Raw genomic sequence first — 20,962 nt, forward strand, 5'->3', positions numbered from 1 at the left:
AGCATGCCTGGTGGTGGGAATATAGCAAGGTGAGGCTTGGGGGTTATGTGGTGTTGTTGCTTTGGGCCTTGATATTGAGGTTTGTATAGACCAACACAGCGGTCGAACTTATCCAAAATATGGGGCAGAGTCAGGTAAATTGAACCAATAAAATGCATGCTCGCACCTGGATGCTCTAGCACACCCCAGGAGGTCGCCAAAGCCAGTCTCGAGCTTGGGCACCTCTCAACATCATTTAATGGAATGCCAGCTGTTGTTTATGCTTGTGAGCCTTCCTGAGTGTGGCCCAATATGGCTTTACTTGTACTGACTCCATAACTGCCCATACCTGATAAGGGCCTAATAGATATTGATGTTATACTCCAGAAAGGGGTAAAATTGACTAGAAGAACACCAAATCTTTGATCAATAAAGATATGAAATGGGAAACAGGGATTGACAATGCTCTTTATATACCAGCTTATCAGCTGAATCGGAACGGCGGCCTGCTGTGTTAACGCGAAGAGAAACATGGGAAGTCACCCTGCCATCTCCAGGTCTGGGAAGCTGTGGCAATGGGATACGATAGTCATCGGACTATTATTGTTAAGTAGTTGCTATATGCAGATGTTTCTGTGAAGACTTATGGTGATGCAATCCATCATTTGAAGTTTTTCATTCATGTCACTCGGCCTGTGACATTACAGCGGATTCGGATGGACATAATATGCGAGGGAGAACATGACTACATATAAGCTTATGTATTCCTTGTAGAGCTTGAAGAGATCCACTCCATAACGTAAGTAACTACTCAAAGTGCTTGAGCATTCCAGATCATAATCAAATTGTAAGCCATGGCTACTTTTGAAATACATTTAGAGAGTCAAGTCATCGATCATCTCAATCAAATTCTGGGCACGGTCTTCAATCTTCGCAAAGTCCCTGTCTCCCTTTCCGAATTTCCCACGAAGCTTGTTCAAGAAATTGAATCGCAGGAGCCGGAAGTAGTCTTTCATTTTCTGTTCGTGCACCTCTGGTGATAACGCGGGTAGAGTAGCCTCGGGATTTGACTCGATGGTTTCGACAGTGTAATCGTCGGTCTTACGGAACTCTTCCTTCAGCTCCTGAATCTTCTCGAGAAGTATCACCGCTTCAGCTTTCAGGGCTGAGATCTTATCAATGACACGTCGTGGGACCGCGTAGCGACTGGCTAGACGGTACTGGGCGTTCTAGGTCGTTGAATGAGCAGCGGTGCTGTTGTGACCTCCAGTGGCAATTGCCACAGGCAGCCGCGCCGGGCGCTGTCACACAATGTGCAAAAGGGCCAGTCGAACGTAAACAATGAAAGCACTTAGCGGCCCCGACTTGAACAGTACCAACCACTTGGATATGCGTAGCCTCGACATTGTTGATGCTTTTGTTGATTTCCTGGATCAAAACCAGACCTGTGGTAACCACCTTACGGCCAAATCGTAACACGAGCTCTTGCCGAGGTGGCATTGTTCGGAGTTTGATCAGCAGGTCGGATTTGATCAGTTCACCCTCTACCGCAACAGAAAATGGGGTTGTCATTACCAGTTCAGCCCAGGGTCCGGGAGGAAGAACTTTGTGACCAACTGTGGCTGCGGGAATCGTCTTGCCTTTACCGAATTGTGTCTCATTTGGTCCACGTTCATAACTGAAAGATGATATTAGCGGGATTGTAAAATTAGGAAAACGGGGTTGAATTACACGGTTCCTAGCCTAGGACCCACGGAAGTCCCCAGAAGAGTTTCATCGATTGGGAGTGTAGAACCTTTCCCTTTGTTATGAGCATCTTCAGGATTGGCGCCTTCAATCCCATCAGTGTTAAAGTTGCCACGAAAGTTATCCTCCTCAAGCCGTTCAGTGTCCCGTAGAGTAAGAGGTCTCCGGAACGGATTCGAAGGCCCGGCAGCAGCGTTGTGAGGATTTGATGGTCCCCTTCCTGCAGGTCCTCTGGTAGGTGTGGTGGGATCCTCGTTCTCGGCATGATCAGGTCGAGTGGGTCGTTCAATTGTGACTGGAGGGGTCAACGGGATGGACCCAAAATTTCGGCGGGGTTTGCTGTTCATCAGTCTGATCAGTCAAGTTCTTCATTTAGACGAAAGGCGAAGGTGACCTACCCAAACATATTTGACGGAAACATATCTGCTGTTGAGGATCAAGAGGATCCAACGCAGCCGGACTTAGAGTTCATGAGAAAGGCGAGAGAGTAGGGAGTTGTAAGGGTAGAAAGAAGAAAGTTGGCAGGTGAAAGGCTGGGAGGTAAACAAGAGAAGTGAGGTTAGGACGCGTGAAGTTAGGACGCGTGAAGTTTTCTATGAATCCTGGGTATGGGTCCAAAGTTAGGTACATAATGTGGACCTATCAGCCTACATGTGTATTTCACCTTAGGTACATAGTGTGGATCTATTGACCTAGGTATATGATTAAACTTAGTATCAATTGTGGTGGGCCTGATATAGAATTTGATTTGAAGGCAGATTTGATGCAAGCATATACGCAGTAAGACAATGCAAACATATTAAACAACGGCCTCGAATAATTTAATAGCGAGCTTCTACACTTGGTACATGAACATTCAAGACCCTTGATTTTTTTTGTTCGCCCCTAGTAGGCAAACTATCGCCTCCGTTAATATGACTAATACTATAAGCTAGAGCTGTTCTGTGATAAATAAAGGTTGAAAAGTTAAACTTTATGTTCGATTTGGTTTAGTATCCCACCGTTACGGGAGAACCGAAGGCGCTGCCTTCCCATACTCCACATACCTTCCTCCGCTGATAGATTTCGAAACTCTCCCTGCTCTTCGATCTACTAGGTATTAACCTTTATTCGCGAATTCCCAAAGATTGCTGTTCATATTCCTGATCAACATCATCATGGATCTGAATCCCCCGTTCGCGATCCCTGACCGGATCTCGTCTCTCATGTCCCAAGGTCGCCGTCACGCTATCCATTTTCGCCAAGCTCGGTCGATCAGCGCTGCCTCAAAGGTTTCCGCAATTTCTCAGGCATCAGTTGAAACGACGGTTTCGGATTTCCTGGAGGCAAAAATTGAATCCCTTGCCAGTGAGAAAGACTACTTCAAATGCGTGAAGGAGGGACTGGATGAAGCCAGAACCACAGGTGCCCTAAACGATACTGTCTTTCAAGAACAGCTAGGCCCTTGCCTAGATCAGTTTCGTTCGAGTGCCAAAAAGCTCACTGTGTTGAAACGCCAGACGAGGATGCTTGCAGACGATCTAGAAGAAAACGTCGCGTTGAAGAAACAACGACACCATGCAGTTCTCGAGGAAGGGCTCCTTGAAAGAGCCTATCGGGACACGATTGTCCCACGTGTTATGGCAGCTTCGAAATCTAAGAACCCAGGGCCCCCATTTAAGCCTCAGGACTTTAAGAGAAATGTCAATCGATTCTACGGTTTGGACAAAATTTGTGATCCAGGAGACTCGTACTGTCATGTCCTTGGCATCCACCTTGATGCAGCGGCTGTTAAAGCAGCTCACATCGTCCCAAAAAGCCTCAGCCCCGAAGAGGTGTCTTATCTGTTTGGTGACGAGGATAGAGAGCTTGTACGAGATGACTGTCGGAACGGTAAGGAGGCTGACTCCCTTTACATTGGCTAAGATTTAACTAATAAACCAATCGACTAGCACTCTGCTTGCATCGCAAAGTCGAAGAGCTCCTTGATGAAGGAATAATTTCAATATTGCCCGTTCCTAATGCTGTTGGTGAATTCGAAACGCCTACTACTTGGAAATGTGTCCTCCTTGACCTTCGGTCTCGAAATATGAGTGACACAATCGTTCGAAAGCAGGATGGAGATTATTATCGTCTGAAGGATCTTGATAATCGAGTATTGACATTCCTTTCTGACAACCGTCCGCGTCGGCGGTACTTATACTTCCGATTCCTAATTTCTTACCTCAACGCCAAACGACTTAATATTGACTTTGCCCCCAGCAAATTTGATGTCAGAACATTCTGGCCCTCGCAAGGACCCTACCTCCATAAGTCAACTTTGAAGGCGTTGGCTCGCTGTGTTTCAGGATGCGAAATCCCTGAGCGGCTTGTTGATGACAATACTTTCGATGAGCCAGCAGACAATAGCGAAGCAGAAGAAGCTGGAATGATCCTAGGATCGGAATTGCGGCGCCTGCGCAGTGGACGAATTGAGAATACTGAAAGCGACAGCCTGCGGGACGCGGTTCTGGAGAGTCTGAAAATCCTTTAGCCCTGTATCACTCGTCTTTATGTGGTTTAATCGTGGTATTTCATCGCTGGGTTAGGTTCATGTATTTTTATTAGCTTGGTGGTTATACTAGGGAGTATGACTCAATTTCATATTTTTCTTTTCGATCTCTGACGCTAGTTCTCTCTGTCTTCTTTCCTGACTTCTCCACCTCACCCTTCTGCTCTTCTCCTTTCTTCTCCATCTCACTCCTTCTGCTATGAAGCTTGAATGATGATTACTTTCGTCCTGATCCTCACCTTACCTCCACTCGACTTGCTCTCTCGGATCACCCACGCTACAACGGGACTTTTTTCTCAAGTTCACTTTGAACACTCCAAACACACGGTACGTCAGGGCCTCGGGACGGTATGAGCGGAGTTACCATTGATAACATTAACACAGTGATGGAAGTCACTTCAATCCCGTCCCCGCCAACTGTCGGAGGCAGCACTATGGAGCCAGGTGAATGGGCGCATCGAGCCAAGGCAGCCTACTGGCTTCGCAGCAGGTCTCAAATTCTCAAAAATGGGACATTGCTACACACCATGAGTGACCTCCCTCTCTTACGCGAGCCAGCACTACGGCCACCAGGCCACACCAAGAAGGGGAATCTACCATGGACTGGCTACATGTTTGATGGCTTCATAGCCCAGAAAAAGTGCAATGCCGAGGCACTGCTGGCGCAGTCAACCGGGAAACTGCTGGAAAACAGCCACCAATGCACACATTGCCAGCGGGGTATCGGGGTATTTGATCGATGTGTCCGTGTGCCTGGAGAGTCATACTGTGCCAACTGTCATCTATGTGGCTATAAAGACCGCTGCAGCCTTCAGGAAGAGCCAAACCCTCCCCTCACCATTGAGAGCCTGGACCTCGACATATCCCACGCCAAGGCACAGCGGTCGAGACTGGAGATTCAACGGGCAGAAATTGATGCTCTCATTCAACAGAAGAGCCAGGAGATACAGGCCTTAGAAGAGAGGAGGCAAGCCAGCCAGACTCGCCACTGGGGGAGCTATTAAGCCCGTTCATCCATGAAGCCTCCCTAAAGGTCAGAACTGCCATACAAATTGTTACAAAGAGCACAATATATCGTAGTCAATGATTATTCGAATGACTGACAGTGGACCGACTCTTAGTAGATCATCAACTATTGAGTTTCACTGGGCGGTCTCGATCAACGGGTCTGGCTATGCAGAAGGCTGCTAAAAACACTATCTTTCTGGCTAGCAAATTCCCTAGGCCCATCCATCTCTATCACTATCCCCTGATCTAGAACAAAGACTAAATCATAATCCATGAGTGTATGGACACGGTGTGCCACAGTGAGAATCGTGCATGAAAGAAACGGCTCACGTCGCAGAAGGGCCTGAACAGAGTATCCGTTCCCATGTCGACACTGCTAGTTGCTTCGTCGATAAGCAGGATCTTGGAATTGCTTGCCTGTATTTCCAGTATCGCACGGGCGAGTTCGAGCAATTGTTGTTGGCCTCTCGATAGAGATAAAGTATTGGTTATCTCGGCCTCCGGTCCTCCTCTGTCGTCCAACACGCCCTTTCAGATCCCTACTCGGTCTAGGGCAGCGACGATATCTGCATCGGAGGACTTTCCAGTGGGGTCTGTGTTCAATCCGAATGTACATCCCACCATGATGAATGGATCCTGGGGAATGGTGACAAGCCTTTCTCGGACCGTTTCAGGTGGAATGGTGGCAAGATCAACGTTGTCGATCAGAATTGATCCATTCGTGATACTGAGAACACCTAAATATACTGATAATAGAGAGCTTTTCCCACTAATTTCTCGTAACAGAAAGGGGTCAGGCCAAATTTCCAGTATTTCACCGGATTAAAAAAGCAAAGTTGTTACTTACCTCCCAGTGCGCCCACGAATACCGACCTTCTGACCAGGAGAAGCAATGAGGAAATATTCTTCAAGGCAATAGCCTTTGGACTGTTCAGTATCATTTTAGTGACTAAAACGAAAAACTATTCATCTCTGTGCAATTCTTACTGGTACTGGGCAGTAACGTTTGAAACGTTTATTGCGCCCTGATCAGGCCAATCGCTGGGCGGCTCTATTTTTCCGCTTGTGACTTCACTGATGACGTCCATTTCGAAATTCCTGACTCTTAAGATTGAACCAAGTGATATCTCGAGCTGTATCCAGCCCAAGGTCAAAGGTGAGAGACTTCCGTTGAATGCTTAACGAGGTTTAGTCAGAAAGGCAAGGATGATAGGTTGAAAAATCCGTTCGGGAAGAATTAAGAGATTGAAAGATTGGCCCATGGGTAGGCATGCCTTACAGAGGATGCTGTTAAGTGAGACACCGAGTAATCCCACGCTAGTGCTTTGCCTCAAAGATACCGCAAGGCTGACGACAAGAATGGCTTCTGCGGCAACAATGAGGTCCAGGACCCGACTAAGCCAACGTTGAATGCAGTTCAGCATATAGTACGTGCGTTGGGTGACGTCCAAGAGTCTTGAATTCTTGCTTTGGAAGTCTGATTCCCACCCAAATGCTTGGATTGTAGCAAGTCCCTCAACTGTATCGAGGAAATGAGAGCAAAGTGGGCTTTTGCTTTCCAAGCTGTCGTGATGTCTTTAGATAAATATGTTGTAGCAAAAAGACAGCAAATATTAGGAAAGGAAGGGACATAGCCATGTATTTCGAGCCCGTAGCAATGAGTGCGGCGCTAGCAATTGAAGAAAAGAGATCTTTAATCATAAGCATGGTAAGCCCTAACTTCAAGAGTGCCAATGATAGTCGATGGATTGTATATTGAAATCAAGATCTGTACGGGACAAATCGTGACAGATGTAAGGAAGTGGGACTTACTTGAGACAGTAATCAGCACGCCGATAGGCAATTGGCTTTCAATGAGAGTCATGTCTTGGCTAAATCGGTTCAATATTAACCCAGTATAAATTTTTGCAAGGAATTGCGATGTCGTCCTTCAGAGATCAGCGGGGACGAAGACCCGAAAAGATAAAAATTCGAGTATGTACCTTATAACAGTCTTCAACACGACGTATTGAAGGCGGCGTGCCGTTGCCGGCGAAATCAGGATCAAGATAGCCCTAATCATTTGGAGACAATTGGTTACTTGTCCGGGTGGCTCAGTCCTATGGAGACCACTCAACATACCAAATGCAGCCACCATTCCCGATGATGTTGCAAATCGCGAGGAGGAAGTATATTGTGACATAGAGGGGCTTCTGACCCCCGCCACGGTTAGCCCACCGCTCGAGCCAGATCTCTATATGTAAACCAATGTCGGTTATGCAAGGAGTACCCGGTATGAAATCATGTTTCACTTACGGCTGTATGTACTGGAGAAGACATTGACAGTCACGAAGAAAACAAAAATCATAGCATTCGTCCAGCCAATGTAGCGCAAGTAGTACCTATCAACAGCCGAGTCTCCTGTTGCTCTTCTGAGATCGTTAATATCATTCGCTTTAGAGATCTCGGCTGCTTTATCTTTCATTGTCAATTCTGTACTTTCCTCCAAGCCCTCATTTGCTACAGCGTCGGGTAGCAAAGCTTGGTGGATGCTTCTCTCGGGGGCGTCTTCCCGGCGGAGATTCCCGTCCGAAATAACCAGCACCTGGTCCGCATACAATAGACATTCAACTGTCGAGTTGTCAGTGCACAAAAACAGGAATCTGTGGCATCGACATTGTCAAAGGGAGTCCTACCCTCGTGAGTCACCAACACAACCGTCGAAACTATTCGTCGCAGAAGCCCGTCAACTCCGAAAAGACGCTCCATGATGGCAGCCTATCTTCCGATCCAATGCACTGAGTACATCATCTAACAGCACAAATCTCCTACGAGCATACACAGCCCGTGCAAGGGAAATACGATGCATCTGGCCGCCGCTCAACTTATTTCCGGATCCATTGCCGATTTGCGTGGCATCACCCTCGGGAAAAGATTCCAGGTCTGGAAGCAGGGCACGTGCAGGAAGAACGTCCTTATACCACTGATAATCAATCGTTGCAGCGGTGACCGGTCCTGTTATCCCGCAAATTGCGTTTCGGATGGTTTGCATCGGGATCCAAGGGACTTGGGCGCAAAGGGCCGGGTTCTGAAACTTCACTGTAGTCACCCCTTCCTGTCAAACTGCTTGGCCAAGTAAGGCCCGAAGCAGAGTGGTTTTTCCAGATCCCACTCGTCCCAGAATGATTACCAAATCTCCAGCTAGGACTTGTAGAGAAATATCTCGTAGTACTATCTTTGCTGATGGAACTGGGCGGATACTGACTCGTTCCATAGATATGACGGGGGACGTGGAATCAGCAGTCCTGCAACTCAAGGATGATATAGGTTGCAGCTTACTGGAGCTATCGCTCGAGTGAGTGTAATTTCTTCAGTGGTACCAGAAGAGGTGTCTTGTTTCCATGGTGACTAGTCGGTACCATGAGAACTGCTTGGATTCTATCGAAGCATCCCGTAGCTGCCGCCGTGGAAGGAACTGCACTAAGCAGCTTAGAGGCCGGGTAAGTGAGAAGCGTTATTATTGACAGACTGCTGAGGGCCTTGGTCACATCGAGTTCCTTTCCTTGAGCATCGTAGACTGCGAAAGTCAACGCTGGTGCTACTGCCCATCGTAGGTTCTGGATCATGTTTTGCCAAACGATGCTCCATCGATGTCTAGCCATCCGATGGGTTTCTTGGACCCTTTTGTCCTGTATGAGATCAAGGAATGTTTGACTTAATCCCATCCGCTTAACATTTTGGATATCACCCAGCATTGAACGGGTGATTGCGATGCGCTGTTGAATGGATTAACCCATAATTTTTGCTGCCCCCCAATATTCTTCGAGATATACGTACTCCCTACGCTAGTTACTATGTAGTTATCAGCAACTAGTAACGTGATGTAAGGTTATTGGGATACCCACGGATCACGATAATCAATGGCATCAGACAAACCCATCCTATACGAAGAACAAGTAGCGAAATGCCAATTACGACCTCAATAGTACGAGCCCGGCATTCAATCAAGTCATCAGGCAAGCGATAATCCGATCAATGTCGGTGGTCATGAGAGTTATCGTGGCTTAACGATCTTCCAGTCTGCCATCGGGGATACGCAACGCATGGTCATAGATCATCGACGAGCCGGCCCCTCGGAAAATTGTCGTAAATCGATTTAGCATGTGGTTATATGACAGCGTGGAAATAGCGATTCCCAGGTAGATAACAATCGTAGCGCCGATGAGGCCGTAGCCATCGTTCATCACGGCATGTGGATCATCAAGCCGGCTAAGCATGGAAGTGATAAGGAAAGGCTGCGCAAAAGTAAATCCCATCATACACAGTCGAGGAAAAACTACTAACTAGTGCCAATGAGGACTTGAGAGCCCAACACATCTGCACAGGGGATTCAAAGCGGCGTTCAGGGCGCTGACGTTGGACCCAAGCTCGCTGGGTCTTTCTGGCCGCGCCTGCAGACTCCAGAGGCTTATCAAGGACATTCAAATCACTCACGGTGAGCAACGATCGGAAACCAGCATGAAAAAGACGGTTCAACCACCACTTCAACGACCGATCCAAGATACCACTCGTTCTCTCTAGTGGCAGACCACGATATGTACCTGTGAGGTACTTCCGCTTCCCTAAACTCTCCAGAAGAAGCATCCACGTCTTTATAGCCACACTAGCCGTAAATAGGCTGGGAATGAGACTTCCAGCGCGACCGCGCGCTAACCAAAGAGTCCTTGTCTGCACAATGTCGAAGAGTAGGGTGAAGAAAAGATAAATGGCAAGGAGTGATGACGGTCTGACTGATCTCTCATCCTCCATCCACGATAAGACTAAAATTACCATTGCCACTGCCAGATTAACCGCTCCAGATGCCACGGAGATTTTTGTATAGGGCTTAGCGTTCTGTGCCCAGCTTATGAGCAGGGCGAGTTGGATCGCGGCAAACGCGAAGATAGTTGTCTATGCTACGATATAAGTCAGACCTTCTAGGTAATGGTGCGAAGGTCCTCACCAGCTTCGCAGACCTCAATCTATTAAATTGGATTCGCACTTCACATTTTGCGAGACTTTGTAGCCGAACAGGAGATAATAGGAGAAACGCGACCGCAGGGATGAGGCCGAATGTGGCCTGCTCAAACAGCAGGGTGAAATCAAAGCCATCGCGGCACCCAGAATCCATCACAGGGCCGAAGGCATTGTCCGCTTCGAAAGAAAACCCTGAAGGCATCGTGCTGCGTCTATCTCTCTCAATCTCATATAAAAGGATGAGAGGGAAATATGAGGAGGTCACGATCTTCAATGAGCTAGTGAGGCACACAATCGAGACCTTATTAGATTGAATTCATTGGCTGCCTTGGTGGTTTTGTTTCGATTGGTTGATTATGCCGTCGGCTCTCCGAGGCTATTGAGGATATTATTCTGAAAATACCATAAGCTTCACAGATTCCACAGGTCGGCATGCCTATACATTATCGGCTCCGTTTGATGACCGAGTCAAGTGAGCCCTAACAAAGCACCCCCAGCTTCCAAGTGAAACCCCAATTCGATTCTGTCTATTCACACCACTTTATGCGCTTTATGCATTCTGCATAGTCGACCCGGGAGCATGTTGAAGTGTTGGAGTCATTCACGTACTGTATAGATTTAATGGCTAATACTCAGGTAACTGGGACGCTTGGCATGATGTCAAAAGTAGCCATTGTTGACGCCTAGTCTACAGTACTACACAATGAGATGTTGGATTTTGCCTCAACGCTATCAGTAAAGGCACTGTACTACAACTGGATGTAGTTCAATTGAAGCCATGATGGAATACTTACATCAGTTCTTTGTTACATATGCCCAGGAATGTATTGCGAAATGATCGGCGGCCAGCTTTGTGGCCAATGTGCAGGGATGTGGTTTTGAAGGCCTAAATATGAACCGGTGGTGGTAAACACTGGACCTGTTTTGGCGCATTGCGACAGGTCCCCACTGTGGCAAAACTGGGCGCTCAACCCGCAAAACGCCACTGACGCGACAACGAGCGAATCAAATGCAATCAAGAAGACTTTATTTTTATTTGCTATTGGAATGTCTTGAAGCTGACTAGCATCATAATCAAATACAACGTCATAAATGTGCCATGTTTGCTGGGGTAGTACCTGAGTAGTATCTGGGGAAGCTCTATATAAATGTCCCCCTTGAGCAACAATTGAACATTACTTTTTTTAACAACCAAAGCAATACTCAAACATTACTATATCATCTTGATCCAGATTTTATCCTTTCTATCATTTTCATCAATTTTTATCCAACATGGGTCTCATGAAGAAAGCTGAGGAGGTCCTCACTGGCCACTCCTCCTCCACAACCAACTCCGCCCACACCACCAACACCACCAACACTGCCAACACCGCCAACAATGGCCCACACAACTCAGCCCTGGCGAACAAGCTTGACCCTCGTGTGGACTCGACAGCGACGAGCCATGCTCCAACCCAGGATGTGTCAGGTGCTTATTTCAACGCTCCTAACACCACCACCTCTGGTTCTGGCCCTCACGATTCGAAGCTAGCCAACAAGGCTGATCCCCGAGTTGACGATAGCCGGGCTCATGTCGGAGGACATGGAGGCAACCTCTACAACACCGGACCCGCATCGACAACTGCCGGTCCCCACACTTCGAACATGGCCAACAAGGCGGACCCCCGATTTGATTCAGACCTGGACAACAGAGGCCATGGTGGCACTCTTGCGGGTAACAACTATAACACCGGCCCCGCATCGACAACTGCCGGCCCCCACAGCTCGAACTTGGCCAACAAGGCCGACCCCCGCATTGATTCGGACCTAGACAACAGAGCCTACAACAGCACTCTTACGGGTAGCAGCCACAACACCGGCCCTGCATCGACAACTGCCGGTCCCCACAGTTCGAACTTGGCCAACAAGGTCGACCCTCGTATTGATTCGGACATGGATAACAGAGCCGCTCGCACTGGAGGACTTGGAAACCACTACAACACCGCTACCACATCCACAACTGCCGGTCCTCACGGTTCGAACTTGGCCAACAAGGCCGACCCTCGTATTGATTCGGACATGGACAACAGAGGTGTTCGTGCTGGAGGACTTGGAAACAACTACAGCACCGCTCCCTCATCCACAACCGCTGGAGGACTTGGAAACCACTACAGCACCGCTCCGTCATCCACAACCGCTGGACCCCACAGTTCGAACCTAGCCAACAAGGCCGACCCCCGTGTTGATTCAGACATGGGTAACAGAGCCCATGGCAACACTCTTGCGGGTAGCAGCTACAACAACACTGCGACTGGAGGTACAGTGGGCCCCCACTCCTCCAAGTTGGCCAACAAGATCGATCCTCGTGTGAATTCTGATCTTGATAGTGGGGCACCCGGAGTGCAGCGTACCTTCTGAACCATTTAAGTTCGCGAAGGCCGGGATACAGTGGAGCTATGTTTGATTACAGATTGAAGTTTTAACGAGAAATGATGGATACGATTTTGTTTGACTGGTTTTCAGATTGTTTCTGTTGCGATATTGAATTTTTGAGATAGACAATGAACTTGAATTTGCTCAATTTAAAAAACTCCTGGTGTGTAGTCAATAACCTGTGCTTTTTCGAGGAGTCCGGTTAGACTATCAACAAAGGCGCGGTGCACTGGATCTCTATGGACGTAGTAATCTCGGTCTGCCGCGTTTTCAAATTCGACAACGAATCCATGGGTGATACCATCCTTTGAATTGGGAATAATGCATCAGCTTAATCATCCTCAGACGAGCTAGTCCTTCCGTGGTGAATATAAGACTTTGGGTTTGCACGTACCTGTGCTTCTTCAGGAGAGTTATCGACACCACCCGTAGATGCTTTTATATAAGGCATTTGAGATGATGGATGAAGACAAGTGTCTTTTAATGCGAGCATACGGTCGCACACCTTGATTGGCGTTAGCTGATGTCATGATTCTTGGGAAGGGAGACGTCATACGTCAATTATTCTTTGGGGGTCAATCCCAGCTTTAAATTGGAAGAGGACGATGTGAGTGATAGACATATTGATTGAATGAGTAGAGATAATATAAAGATGACGGGGGACTGAATAGTGGTAGCCAAAGGGTGGACGTGGGGATTGGAAAGTGGCGGTCACCTGGGCAGGTGGAGTCCACAGATTCCCCGCTCTACCTACATCTTTCTTCATTTTGGAGCTTTTGCACGCCCGTGTTGTTGATACTTCTCTTTAATATTTTGATACGTTGACAGAAGTATAAGCCGTGTCAACACTTCAACGTTCACTCATATTCTTGGGAACGATGAAAATGATGAAAATTGGATATTGATAGGCAATGATCAACATGTCCTTTTCCTCTGCTCGCTCTTCATCTTAGATATCCCAATCGCCCTAAAAAGTCTGTCAATCCCCACAAATGATTAGCCCTTATGTTACCTTTATGAACTTTACGCAAGAAGGTCATAAAGCCTTATGGGCATAGCGATGTGCCGAGATCCGGAAAGCCAATTGCTGCCATATCAATGGTAATCCTGACGAGTGAGGTGATCAGAAAGTGCGCACGGTGTCCCAAGCAATCTAGTTTACTTCGGTTCATGCGGCCTATTTAGGGAAGGAAGCCAATTTCCCCCAATTTCCCGTGTCTCTAGCGGCGAGCGTGCCGCAAGCCTGAATTCTAACAGGCTACAGAATCACGCTAACAGAAGCTTAGCGCATATCTGATCCACTTCACACAAGGCTAAACCGCCACTGGAGATAAAACGGGTTATAGTGAATATTTATACGCGTGATTAATCCAGTTATGGCTGGCACCACTTGAGATTTGGAGAGCACCCTGAGAACTTGTGCTCCAAAAGGTCGTTTGTGAATTTCCACGTTGACAGTGACACCTTTGAGACATCAAAATGATTGTCTCTTTACTTGGTCTCGCTGCTATTGGGTATGCCGCCTCACTGCCCACGGCCTTTAAAGATGCGTCTTTGGGTTGTCGTGGCAAGAAGACAGCACCGGAGCAGTTGCATTTCAACTACGCTGGGGACCGTGGCATGATGATCAGCTGGAATACAGAAGAGAAGCTGGAATCCCCCTCGGTTCTCTACGGACGCGGTCGATCGCTTGATCAAATCGCTGTCTCGGAGGTCTCTGTCACATATCCGACCTCGACGACATACAGCAACCACGTCCTCATTAAGGGCTTGGAGCCAGACACTGAGTACAACTTTGCTGTGCAATGTGCCGACGAACATGATCATCACCAATTCAAGACTAGTTTGCCAGCTGGGAATCCTCGCCCATACTCCTTTGCCTTTTTTGGAGACCTGGGAACTATGGGCCCCCTAGGTCTGACCTCCTACGGTCAGAAAGACGCACTCAGCCCCGGTGAAATTACCACAATGCAATCTTTGAACCACTTCAAAGATCATGTGGAATTCATGTGGCACGGTTTGTCACTCTTCTTTGGCCGCGCGTAACAAATACTGACGGATAGGCAAATTAGATGGTGATCTTGCTTACGCTGATGCTTGGCTGAAGGAAGAGATCGATGGATTCTTGCCTAACACTACCGTTGAGGCAGGAGCTGCAGTATATGAAGCCATTTTGAATGCTTTCTATAATGAGATGTCTGGGAATGTGACCATGGAACTCCCATACATGGTGGGTCCAGGTAGGTCAATCCTTGAAAATAATCCATCTCCAAAAATGATTCCCAAAGGCTAAGATCCAACAAACCAGGAAACCATGAGGCAAATTGTGACGACGGAGGAAGCGGTGACTATACAGAGAGCATCTGTGCACAGGGCCAAACTAACTTCACTGGCTTCCGGAACCACTTCCGTATGCCTTCTGTACAGTCAGGGGGTCTCGAGAACTTTTGGTACTCATGGGACTATGGAATGGTCCACTACATTCAGTTCAACACAGAGACCGATGTAAGTTTGAAGCCAAGGGACCTGGATTCGAAATTGTCTTACCATTTTCTTAGTTTCCGGATGCCCCTGATCTCCCCGGTGGAAGCGCAGACGAGAACGCTGGTCCTTTCGCACCCAATGGTACACAGCTTGAATGGTTGAAGAAAGACCTTGCCTCTGTCGACCGCAAAAAGACACCCTGGATCATTGTCGCCGGCCACCGTCCCTGGTATGTCGATGAGACCAAGTGTGACACATGCCAAGCAGCTTTTGAACCACTCCTCATCGAATACGGGGTTGATATTGCGCTTTTTGGTCATAAACACTTCTATGAACGCATGACACCTGTTGCCAATGGTGTCTTAGATCCAAACGGTCTCGACAATCCGTCCGCTCCGTGGTATCTGGTCAACGGTGCTGCTGGCCACTATGAAGGATTGTCCTCCTTGACTACACCGTTAGAGAACTATACAGTCCAGGCTATTGACACTGTCTATGGATGGAGTCGATTCACTGTTCACAACTGCACCCATATCACGCAGGATTTTATTGGTGAGTTTACTCAATAAATATCTTGCAGATTGACGATGTTTCTAACGCTACCCTCTCAAAAGCCAGCGCCAATGGTACAGTTTTGGACTCGGCCACTCTATACAAGGACCACGATGGATGCAAATTCTGAAATTCAAAGAACATTCTACGTTCCTCTCAGCGCCTGCAAGAAAAGAGAAAGAGATTCTACTCCACCAGAGCTTTCAAAGTCGATATTCATCTTCTTCTACCTCATCGTCCTTGCACACGTCCTCTCTGCCATCCTGCCAGCTTGAACAATTGAGACAACGCGAGGCCTGTATATAGTCAATACCAAAGCAATCATATGTTGAAGTGGATGTACAACCTCCACGCTGATGTATTTTCTGCAGTATCTGCATCTCACAGTAGGCTTGATGATTTTGTTACGAGAGACGAGCATATATAAATGCGCGACCGCAAACAAAGTCAAGCTAACGCCCAGAAAATTCAACATGTTTTCGACAAATCCCCTATAACTAGATTAGCACGAAATTTCCTGATGCTCACGGGTCGGCTATCGTACCCCCAAGCTAAAACAAGCGCCCCATCGTCCCTAGCCTGTTTCACCGTATTGTACCCCTTTTCCGGATCATAGTGAGGCCCTTGCGACAAAACGGCAAATTTCTGATCCATATTCCGATTCAAAAACGGAAGCAGTGAAACAACCGGTAAAACTATATCGGAGACAAACGAAGTAACGACTTTGGTGAAGGAATTAGCAATGCTGCAGTATTGTTAGCAACGTAAAGCGATAAAGACCTCACTCAACTCCTCACTACACAGCAAGCGGCACTCACATCAAACCCAACGCAACCTCGAGAACGTTATCTCGGGCCGCGAAATTGAGAAACGCGTCCCAGCCATGCCTAACCTGCTCGCCTGCTGTCTGTCCAACACGAAGAAGGAGGTCGGTACTCTCATCGAGCCCACGCATTTTGCCTAGCGATCGGCCTGACATGCTTGGGTGGTGGTAAAGGGGGGTTTTATTTCTGGGGTTGAAATTGACGGCATGGTCCCGCGCGTCATTGCGCATTGTTTCAGTCATGTGGAAGGTTAAAGGGGTGGGGACTTTGAGTGAATCGCTTGGCATGGAGAGCTATTTGCTAGATGTCTGTTCCGCTGAACCAATAGGGGTTTTCGAATAGAAGCGCTTGGAGGTCTTATCCATGATCGACGTTTTCTTGTCAGTGTTGTTGGTTGAAGATCTCTTCGTCTGAGCGATCGTGCGTTGTAGATCGACGTTAGCATGAACACTAATCTCGTAGCCCCGCATCGGGTTTGACTGTCTGCTTAAGCTTCATAAGGATTTTATGCACAACCAAGTCATTATATATATACGTAGAGTGAATCGCAGAATTTGGAAAAAGGTCAATAACATAAGAATTCTATGCTGATGGGATATGGGGGGTGGGGGGTGTTGGAATAGGGTTGTCTCCGTTAAACTCCATAGGAGATATTTCAATTGATATCTCACGTCAATATCTCTCTCTATTCGATATTTGGAGTTCAACGGTGGTGGCAGTAAGTACAACAGGAAATATGTGATAGAGTCCTCGAGGTTGAGTGGACCGTATGCCTCGTGGCAGGTTTGTGGGAGTATCCGAGTCTAACCAACCTTAGCAGGTTGTAGGTTTTATTTTGAGAACAGATAGCCCTCAGGGATCCTGATATTTGAAGATTGGTCGATCTCCTAGTAGGCTGACATCATGCAATTCAGTGACACAATGGCAGCCATTGGATACATCCCATCCTCAACTTTCAGCACCTTAGTTTATAGCTTGGATGATCTACCGCTGAGACTCCAACGGGATCAACCATGCTGTCACTCCAGTGCACAACCACTTGTTATCTAATTTGATTGCCTGAAAGTGACATCACGCGGCGAAAATGCACAACTTACAGAGCAAATCGCCTCGAAACAGGAAAGCCGATCATATACAAAGAAAATTGATTTCATGCTAGTGGGATATAATATCGCTTCGTTATAGGTACACGTCAAGGCCGTAAAGGCTCGCTGTACAGTGAATGAATCATGCTGGCCCTGCACTTTATTTCGGCGGTGGGGGGTATGTCATTGGCCCAGGGGCCACGTAGGGTGAAAACGTTGCGCCTCTTTCCACAGCAGCACGATTTCGGTGTTCCTCTCGCTTTTGAATTTCCTTCTCATTCTGGATTAGTGTGCAGCAACAGCAGCAGGTGGCTCGAACACAGTCTGAGCCACAGTCTCCGGGGATACCGTAGGCTTTACGTGTTGTTCTGCGTTGGAGGGCGGTTAGAATGCCTGTGGATGTTAGTTATTGATTCTATTCTGGGAGAAGGAGTCAAAGACTGAGACTTACACTGGCAACCGCATAGTAGAGCCATTCCTGTGCACGCGCCATTGCAAGATTCATATCCCAACATGTTGGTCGGATCCTCTCCCTTGGACTTTCTGTTGAGTCGGTACTGCGTCTTTCCGTAAAGGACGCAGGGGCAGATAACACCAAGAAAGCATGCTGCGAAGTTGTTTGAACAGTCGCACATCCCGTTGGTCCACCCTCCACCGATGACTTCTTGGTTCGGATGCATTATTTGGCCAGGTTGGTGGAATGTACTCAGATCTTCTGGTGCTGGCCCCGGCGATGAGACTGCAGCCGTTGGAGGGAAATAAGGCAGTTTGGGCGATTGTAATGGGTTCACATCCGGCGCAACCGTCATGGTATCGCTCCTCGTAGGAGCATCGGGATTTATCTTTACTGGCAAAGGCCCTGGGGAATTTGGAGGCTGACTGTACGTTTCTTCGGGTGTTTGTTGGTGTGGCTGTTGATACGTCTGTTGAACCGCTTGTTGGTACACCTGTTGTTGGTAGGCCTGTTGATACGCCTGCTGGTAGGTCTGCTGTTGTGGCTGTTGATACGTCTGCTGATACTGATACTGATACGCATGCTGAGGGTATTGCTGGGAGTGAACTGGCGAGTGGAGCGGTGATTGCATGGGCGACTGAACTAGTTGGATATCAGGCTGTGGCTGAGTTGCTTCGGCATAAGGAGCAAAGTGCGCCGGGTGCTGGTCTGGCGGCGGGTATTTAGAATACGTGGGAATTATGCCCTCCTGTTGCAAGTGTTGTTCTTTCTCGCTGGGAAAGTACTGCGCTGATTGCTGTGGTACTTCCCTTGGTTGCTCGATCGCTGCTGGCTGCGGAGCGGGGCTGGGATCTGCAGGAACCGGGGGTGTCGAAGCTGGAAACTGATCATGGGACGATGGATGCATCTCAAGCGGAGTCTCCATGAACGAGTATCGGGGATTTGGGCCCTGTCCATTCTGGGTCTCTAGCTGCAATGGTCGACTCATCTTGGCGGGCGAGACGGTGCGACACTTCGTCTATACTGTAGAAAGTGGAAGCTTTTCAAGGCTAGCAGACTGGACGAAGTACAGCAATGGCTATGGGATTCACAGTTGGATCCAGAGCTTGTGGAGAGGGGAAGTGATCAGGCAATTGTTGCTGAAACAGGCGCATCCCAACAGCTTCCCCTGGAGATCCTCATGTGCGGGACGCGCTCGGTTAACTAATCTTCCGCCGGCCCACAGCGAAACGATATGCGACTGCAGATCGATAGGGAACGAACCGATTGCAGCATGGGCAGCTCTGGAGAGGGGAAGCCCGCGCGTGATGAGAGGACATCAGAAAGAGCTAGACCGCCGGAGTGGAGATATTCTGAGGGGGACTTGGTTAGAAGTCCGCAGGGACGCAGTAACATGAGTGGCTGATGAGCTCGAGGTTCGTAGGAGCTAGTCGTTTAGGGCGATCCTTGCACGGCTAATGCAACTGCTTCACATTGTCTTGAACGCTGGTTGGACTGGGACCCGCCCGGCACCTCCCGTTGGGCGTTAGGGCCCCTCTCATCACATCTAGTCCATCACACCTCCCGTCACTGTCACTAGCGGCCACGTATGGCTGAGCCATTTTCTCGTCTCTCCACTAGGAATTCGCTCTGGATTGTTGGTTTTCGAGGGGTCATATCCGCCCTGTCATATTCAGCTTTCTATTCTCCAAGTTCTGTACCTTCTAATTGGCCAGGTAATTGTCAGCATCTTATGATTCACGTGAGATCTATTTGGCTGACATGAAAGTTTGATTGGAAATAAGGTATTCAGCTTAAAATGTAAATTCAAAAGCTATCAAACAATTGGCTGAGCCACCGACGTCATCAGAATGCCACCAAAATGCAACTGTGTATAGATACAGAACCCCCTAGACGCCAAGACAGTAGCTACAGAATCCAGCCTAATTCAATTTCTTTTCCCCAACTCTGACAGTGCGTCCTTGACGACGTTGATATTGTAGATAGCCGTATGCGCCACCAGCGATCAGTGCGATGACAACAAAATTGCCTTATTTCACAGTCGTTAGAAACCTTTCCATATCTTCTTCGAGGACGAATAACTCACTGGCGATGAATTTGCCAACTCCACCTAGGGCTTTCAAACTATCTCCGACCGTATATAGCGCCATCTTAATGGTCCCCACAACAAATCCGATGCATGCATGAAGCAAGCCATACACTGCATCAAATGCCGTGCGGAATATGGAAAATATGACTTCGAATATAGAGGCAATAAGGTCTTTGATGGACGTGATGATTGATGACATGGTGAATAAGATCCCGATACCGGTGTGTTATGTTGATGTTTGTGTTTGATCGAGGTTATGGGTCAAGCTATTGGCAGCTAAGGTATAGATTGTTCAGATACCTCCAAAATGCTTGATGGTTAGTATTTATACACGAGGATGAAGTGCGTAAGTGGCAAGATTAAGTTTGTCATGCCTTGCTCATCCAGCAAGGGGGCAGGTGACATGTTTTTTTGTTCCTGTTTTGGCTTGATGGTCGCCGACGTGGATTAGTGGAATAGTGACCGCTGATGACGTAGTGGCGATGTCAAAAACACGCCTTCGTCCAACAATCTTTTTTCGCAATTGGAAAACGCTTACTTGCGTACGAACTGGAGGCTGAGGACCGTAGTTTGGGGCAAAGAATAAACCTTGGAAGCAATTGGAGATTTCCAAGATTTTGTATCATAATTTATTTGCATTCATCTACTTTCAATTTACACGTTATTATTATGTACAGCTCAACATATAAACAAGCACATAGCGAAAAAATTACTTGGCACCTTTGAAATAAAGTACAGAGAGCAAATGCCTTGATTCATGGTAGATATAATGCTAAAGTCTTGCTCATCACAAAGACAGAACTT

General features: G+C 47.7%; 11 protein-coding genes across 11 annotated transcripts; 4 read left to right on the plus strand and 7 right to left on the minus strand.

The window, feature by feature from the left end:
• Nucleotides 1–854: 854 nt before the first annotated feature.
• N7503_005240 (uncharacterized protein) lies at nucleotides 855–2,131 on the minus strand (the record flags this gene model as incomplete). Its single annotated transcript, XM_057064787.1, has 4 exons — nucleotides 855–1,208; nucleotides 1,360–1,657; nucleotides 1,711–2,064; nucleotides 2,124–2,131. 4 exons carry the CDS (start codon nucleotides 2,129–2,131, stop codon nucleotides 855–857), a joined length of 1,014 nt encoding a protein of 337 aa, XP_056922530.1.
• Nucleotides 2,132–2,882: 751 nt separating this feature from the next.
• On the plus strand, nucleotides 2,883–4,237 carry N7503_005241 (HNH endonuclease signature motif containing protein; the record flags this gene model as incomplete). The annotated part of the gene is made up of 2 exons (XM_057064788.1): nucleotides 2,883–3,597; nucleotides 3,657–4,237. 2 exons carry the CDS (start codon nucleotides 2,883–2,885, stop codon nucleotides 4,235–4,237), a joined length of 1,296 nt encoding a protein of 431 aa, XP_056922531.1.
• A 368-nt stretch (nucleotides 4,238–4,605) lies between these two features.
• Nucleotides 4,606–5,259, plus strand: N7503_005242 (DUF3716 domain-containing protein; the record flags this gene model as incomplete). The annotated part of the gene is made up of 1 exon (XM_057064789.1): nucleotides 4,606–5,259. The coding sequence occupies one exon, from the start codon at nucleotides 4,606–4,608 to the stop codon at nucleotides 5,257–5,259; it is 654 nt and encodes a 217-aa protein (XP_056922532.1).
• A 535-nt stretch (nucleotides 5,260–5,794) lies between these two features.
• N7503_005243 (uncharacterized protein) lies at nucleotides 5,795–8,011 on the minus strand (the record flags this gene model as incomplete). Its single annotated transcript, XM_057064790.1, has 9 exons — nucleotides 5,795–6,000; nucleotides 6,111–6,190; nucleotides 6,251–6,440; nucleotides 6,543–6,782; nucleotides 7,076–7,134; nucleotides 7,246–7,317; nucleotides 7,385–7,496; nucleotides 7,559–7,873; nucleotides 7,939–8,011. The coding sequence occupies 9 exons, from the start codon at nucleotides 8,009–8,011 to the stop codon at nucleotides 5,795–5,797; spliced, it is 1,347 nt and encodes a 448-aa protein (XP_056922533.1).
• A 1,295-nt stretch (nucleotides 8,012–9,306) lies between these two features.
• On the minus strand, nucleotides 9,307–10,460 carry N7503_005244 (multidrug resistance-associated protein; the record flags this gene model as incomplete). The annotated part of the gene is made up of 3 exons (XM_057064791.1): nucleotides 9,307–9,585; nucleotides 9,626–10,192; nucleotides 10,245–10,460. 3 exons carry the CDS (start codon nucleotides 10,458–10,460, stop codon nucleotides 9,307–9,309), a joined length of 1,062 nt encoding a protein of 353 aa, XP_056922534.1.
• A 1,070-nt stretch (nucleotides 10,461–11,530) lies between these two features.
• On the plus strand, nucleotides 11,531–12,655 carry N7503_005245 (period circadian protein; the record flags this gene model as incomplete). The annotated part of the gene is made up of 1 exon (XM_057064792.1): nucleotides 11,531–12,655. One exon carries the CDS (start codon nucleotides 11,531–11,533, stop codon nucleotides 12,653–12,655), a length of 1,125 nt encoding a protein of 374 aa, XP_056922535.1.
• Nucleotides 12,656–12,801: 146 nt separating this feature from the next.
• On the minus strand, nucleotides 12,802–13,292 carry N7503_005246 (Dabb family protein; the record flags this gene model as incomplete). Its single annotated transcript, XM_057064793.1, has 3 exons — nucleotides 12,802–12,975; nucleotides 13,065–13,175; nucleotides 13,227–13,292. 3 exons carry the CDS (start codon nucleotides 13,290–13,292, stop codon nucleotides 12,820–12,822), a joined length of 333 nt encoding a protein of 110 aa, XP_056922536.1. The 3' UTR covers nucleotides 12,802–12,819.
• Nucleotides 13,293–14,149: 857 nt separating this feature from the next.
• Nucleotides 14,150–15,836, plus strand: N7503_005247 (purple acid phosphatase family protein; the record flags this gene model as incomplete). The annotated part of the gene is made up of 5 exons (XM_057064794.1): nucleotides 14,150–14,687; nucleotides 14,743–14,910; nucleotides 14,979–15,175; nucleotides 15,229–15,706; nucleotides 15,769–15,836. 5 exons carry the CDS (start codon nucleotides 14,150–14,152, stop codon nucleotides 15,834–15,836), a joined length of 1,449 nt encoding a protein of 482 aa, XP_056922537.1.
• Nucleotides 15,837–15,909: 73 nt separating this feature from the next.
• Nucleotides 15,910–16,772, minus strand: N7503_005248 (MscL family protein; the record flags this gene model as incomplete). Its single annotated transcript, XM_057064795.1, has 4 exons — nucleotides 15,910–16,002; nucleotides 16,092–16,197; nucleotides 16,251–16,451; nucleotides 16,525–16,772. 4 exons carry the CDS (start codon nucleotides 16,770–16,772, stop codon nucleotides 15,910–15,912), a joined length of 648 nt encoding a protein of 215 aa, XP_056922538.1.
• Nucleotides 16,773–17,775: 1,003 nt separating this feature from the next.
• Nucleotides 17,776–19,057, minus strand: N7503_005249 (DUF614 domain protein; the record flags this gene model as incomplete). The annotated part of the gene is made up of 2 exons (XM_057064796.1): nucleotides 17,776–18,008; nucleotides 18,067–19,057. The coding sequence occupies 2 exons, from the start codon at nucleotides 19,055–19,057 to the stop codon at nucleotides 17,776–17,778; spliced, it is 1,224 nt and encodes a 407-aa protein (XP_056922539.1).
• Nucleotides 19,058–19,991: 934 nt separating this feature from the next.
• N7503_005250 (uncharacterized protein) lies at nucleotides 19,992–20,357 on the minus strand (the record flags this gene model as incomplete). The annotated part of the gene is made up of 2 exons (XM_057064797.1): nucleotides 19,992–20,098; nucleotides 20,156–20,357. 2 exons carry the CDS (start codon nucleotides 20,355–20,357, stop codon nucleotides 19,992–19,994), a joined length of 309 nt encoding a protein of 102 aa, XP_056922540.1.
• Between the last annotated feature and the right edge of the window lie 605 nt (nucleotides 20,358–20,962).

The sequence above is a fragment of the Penicillium pulvis genome (assembly GCF_028828015.1).
Source record: "Penicillium pulvis strain IBT 33274 chromosome Unknown contig_23_segment0_segment0, whole genome shotgun sequence".
In the NCBI taxonomy this organism is placed as follows: Eukaryota; Fungi; Ascomycota; class Eurotiomycetes; order Eurotiales; family Aspergillaceae; genus Penicillium; species Penicillium pulvis.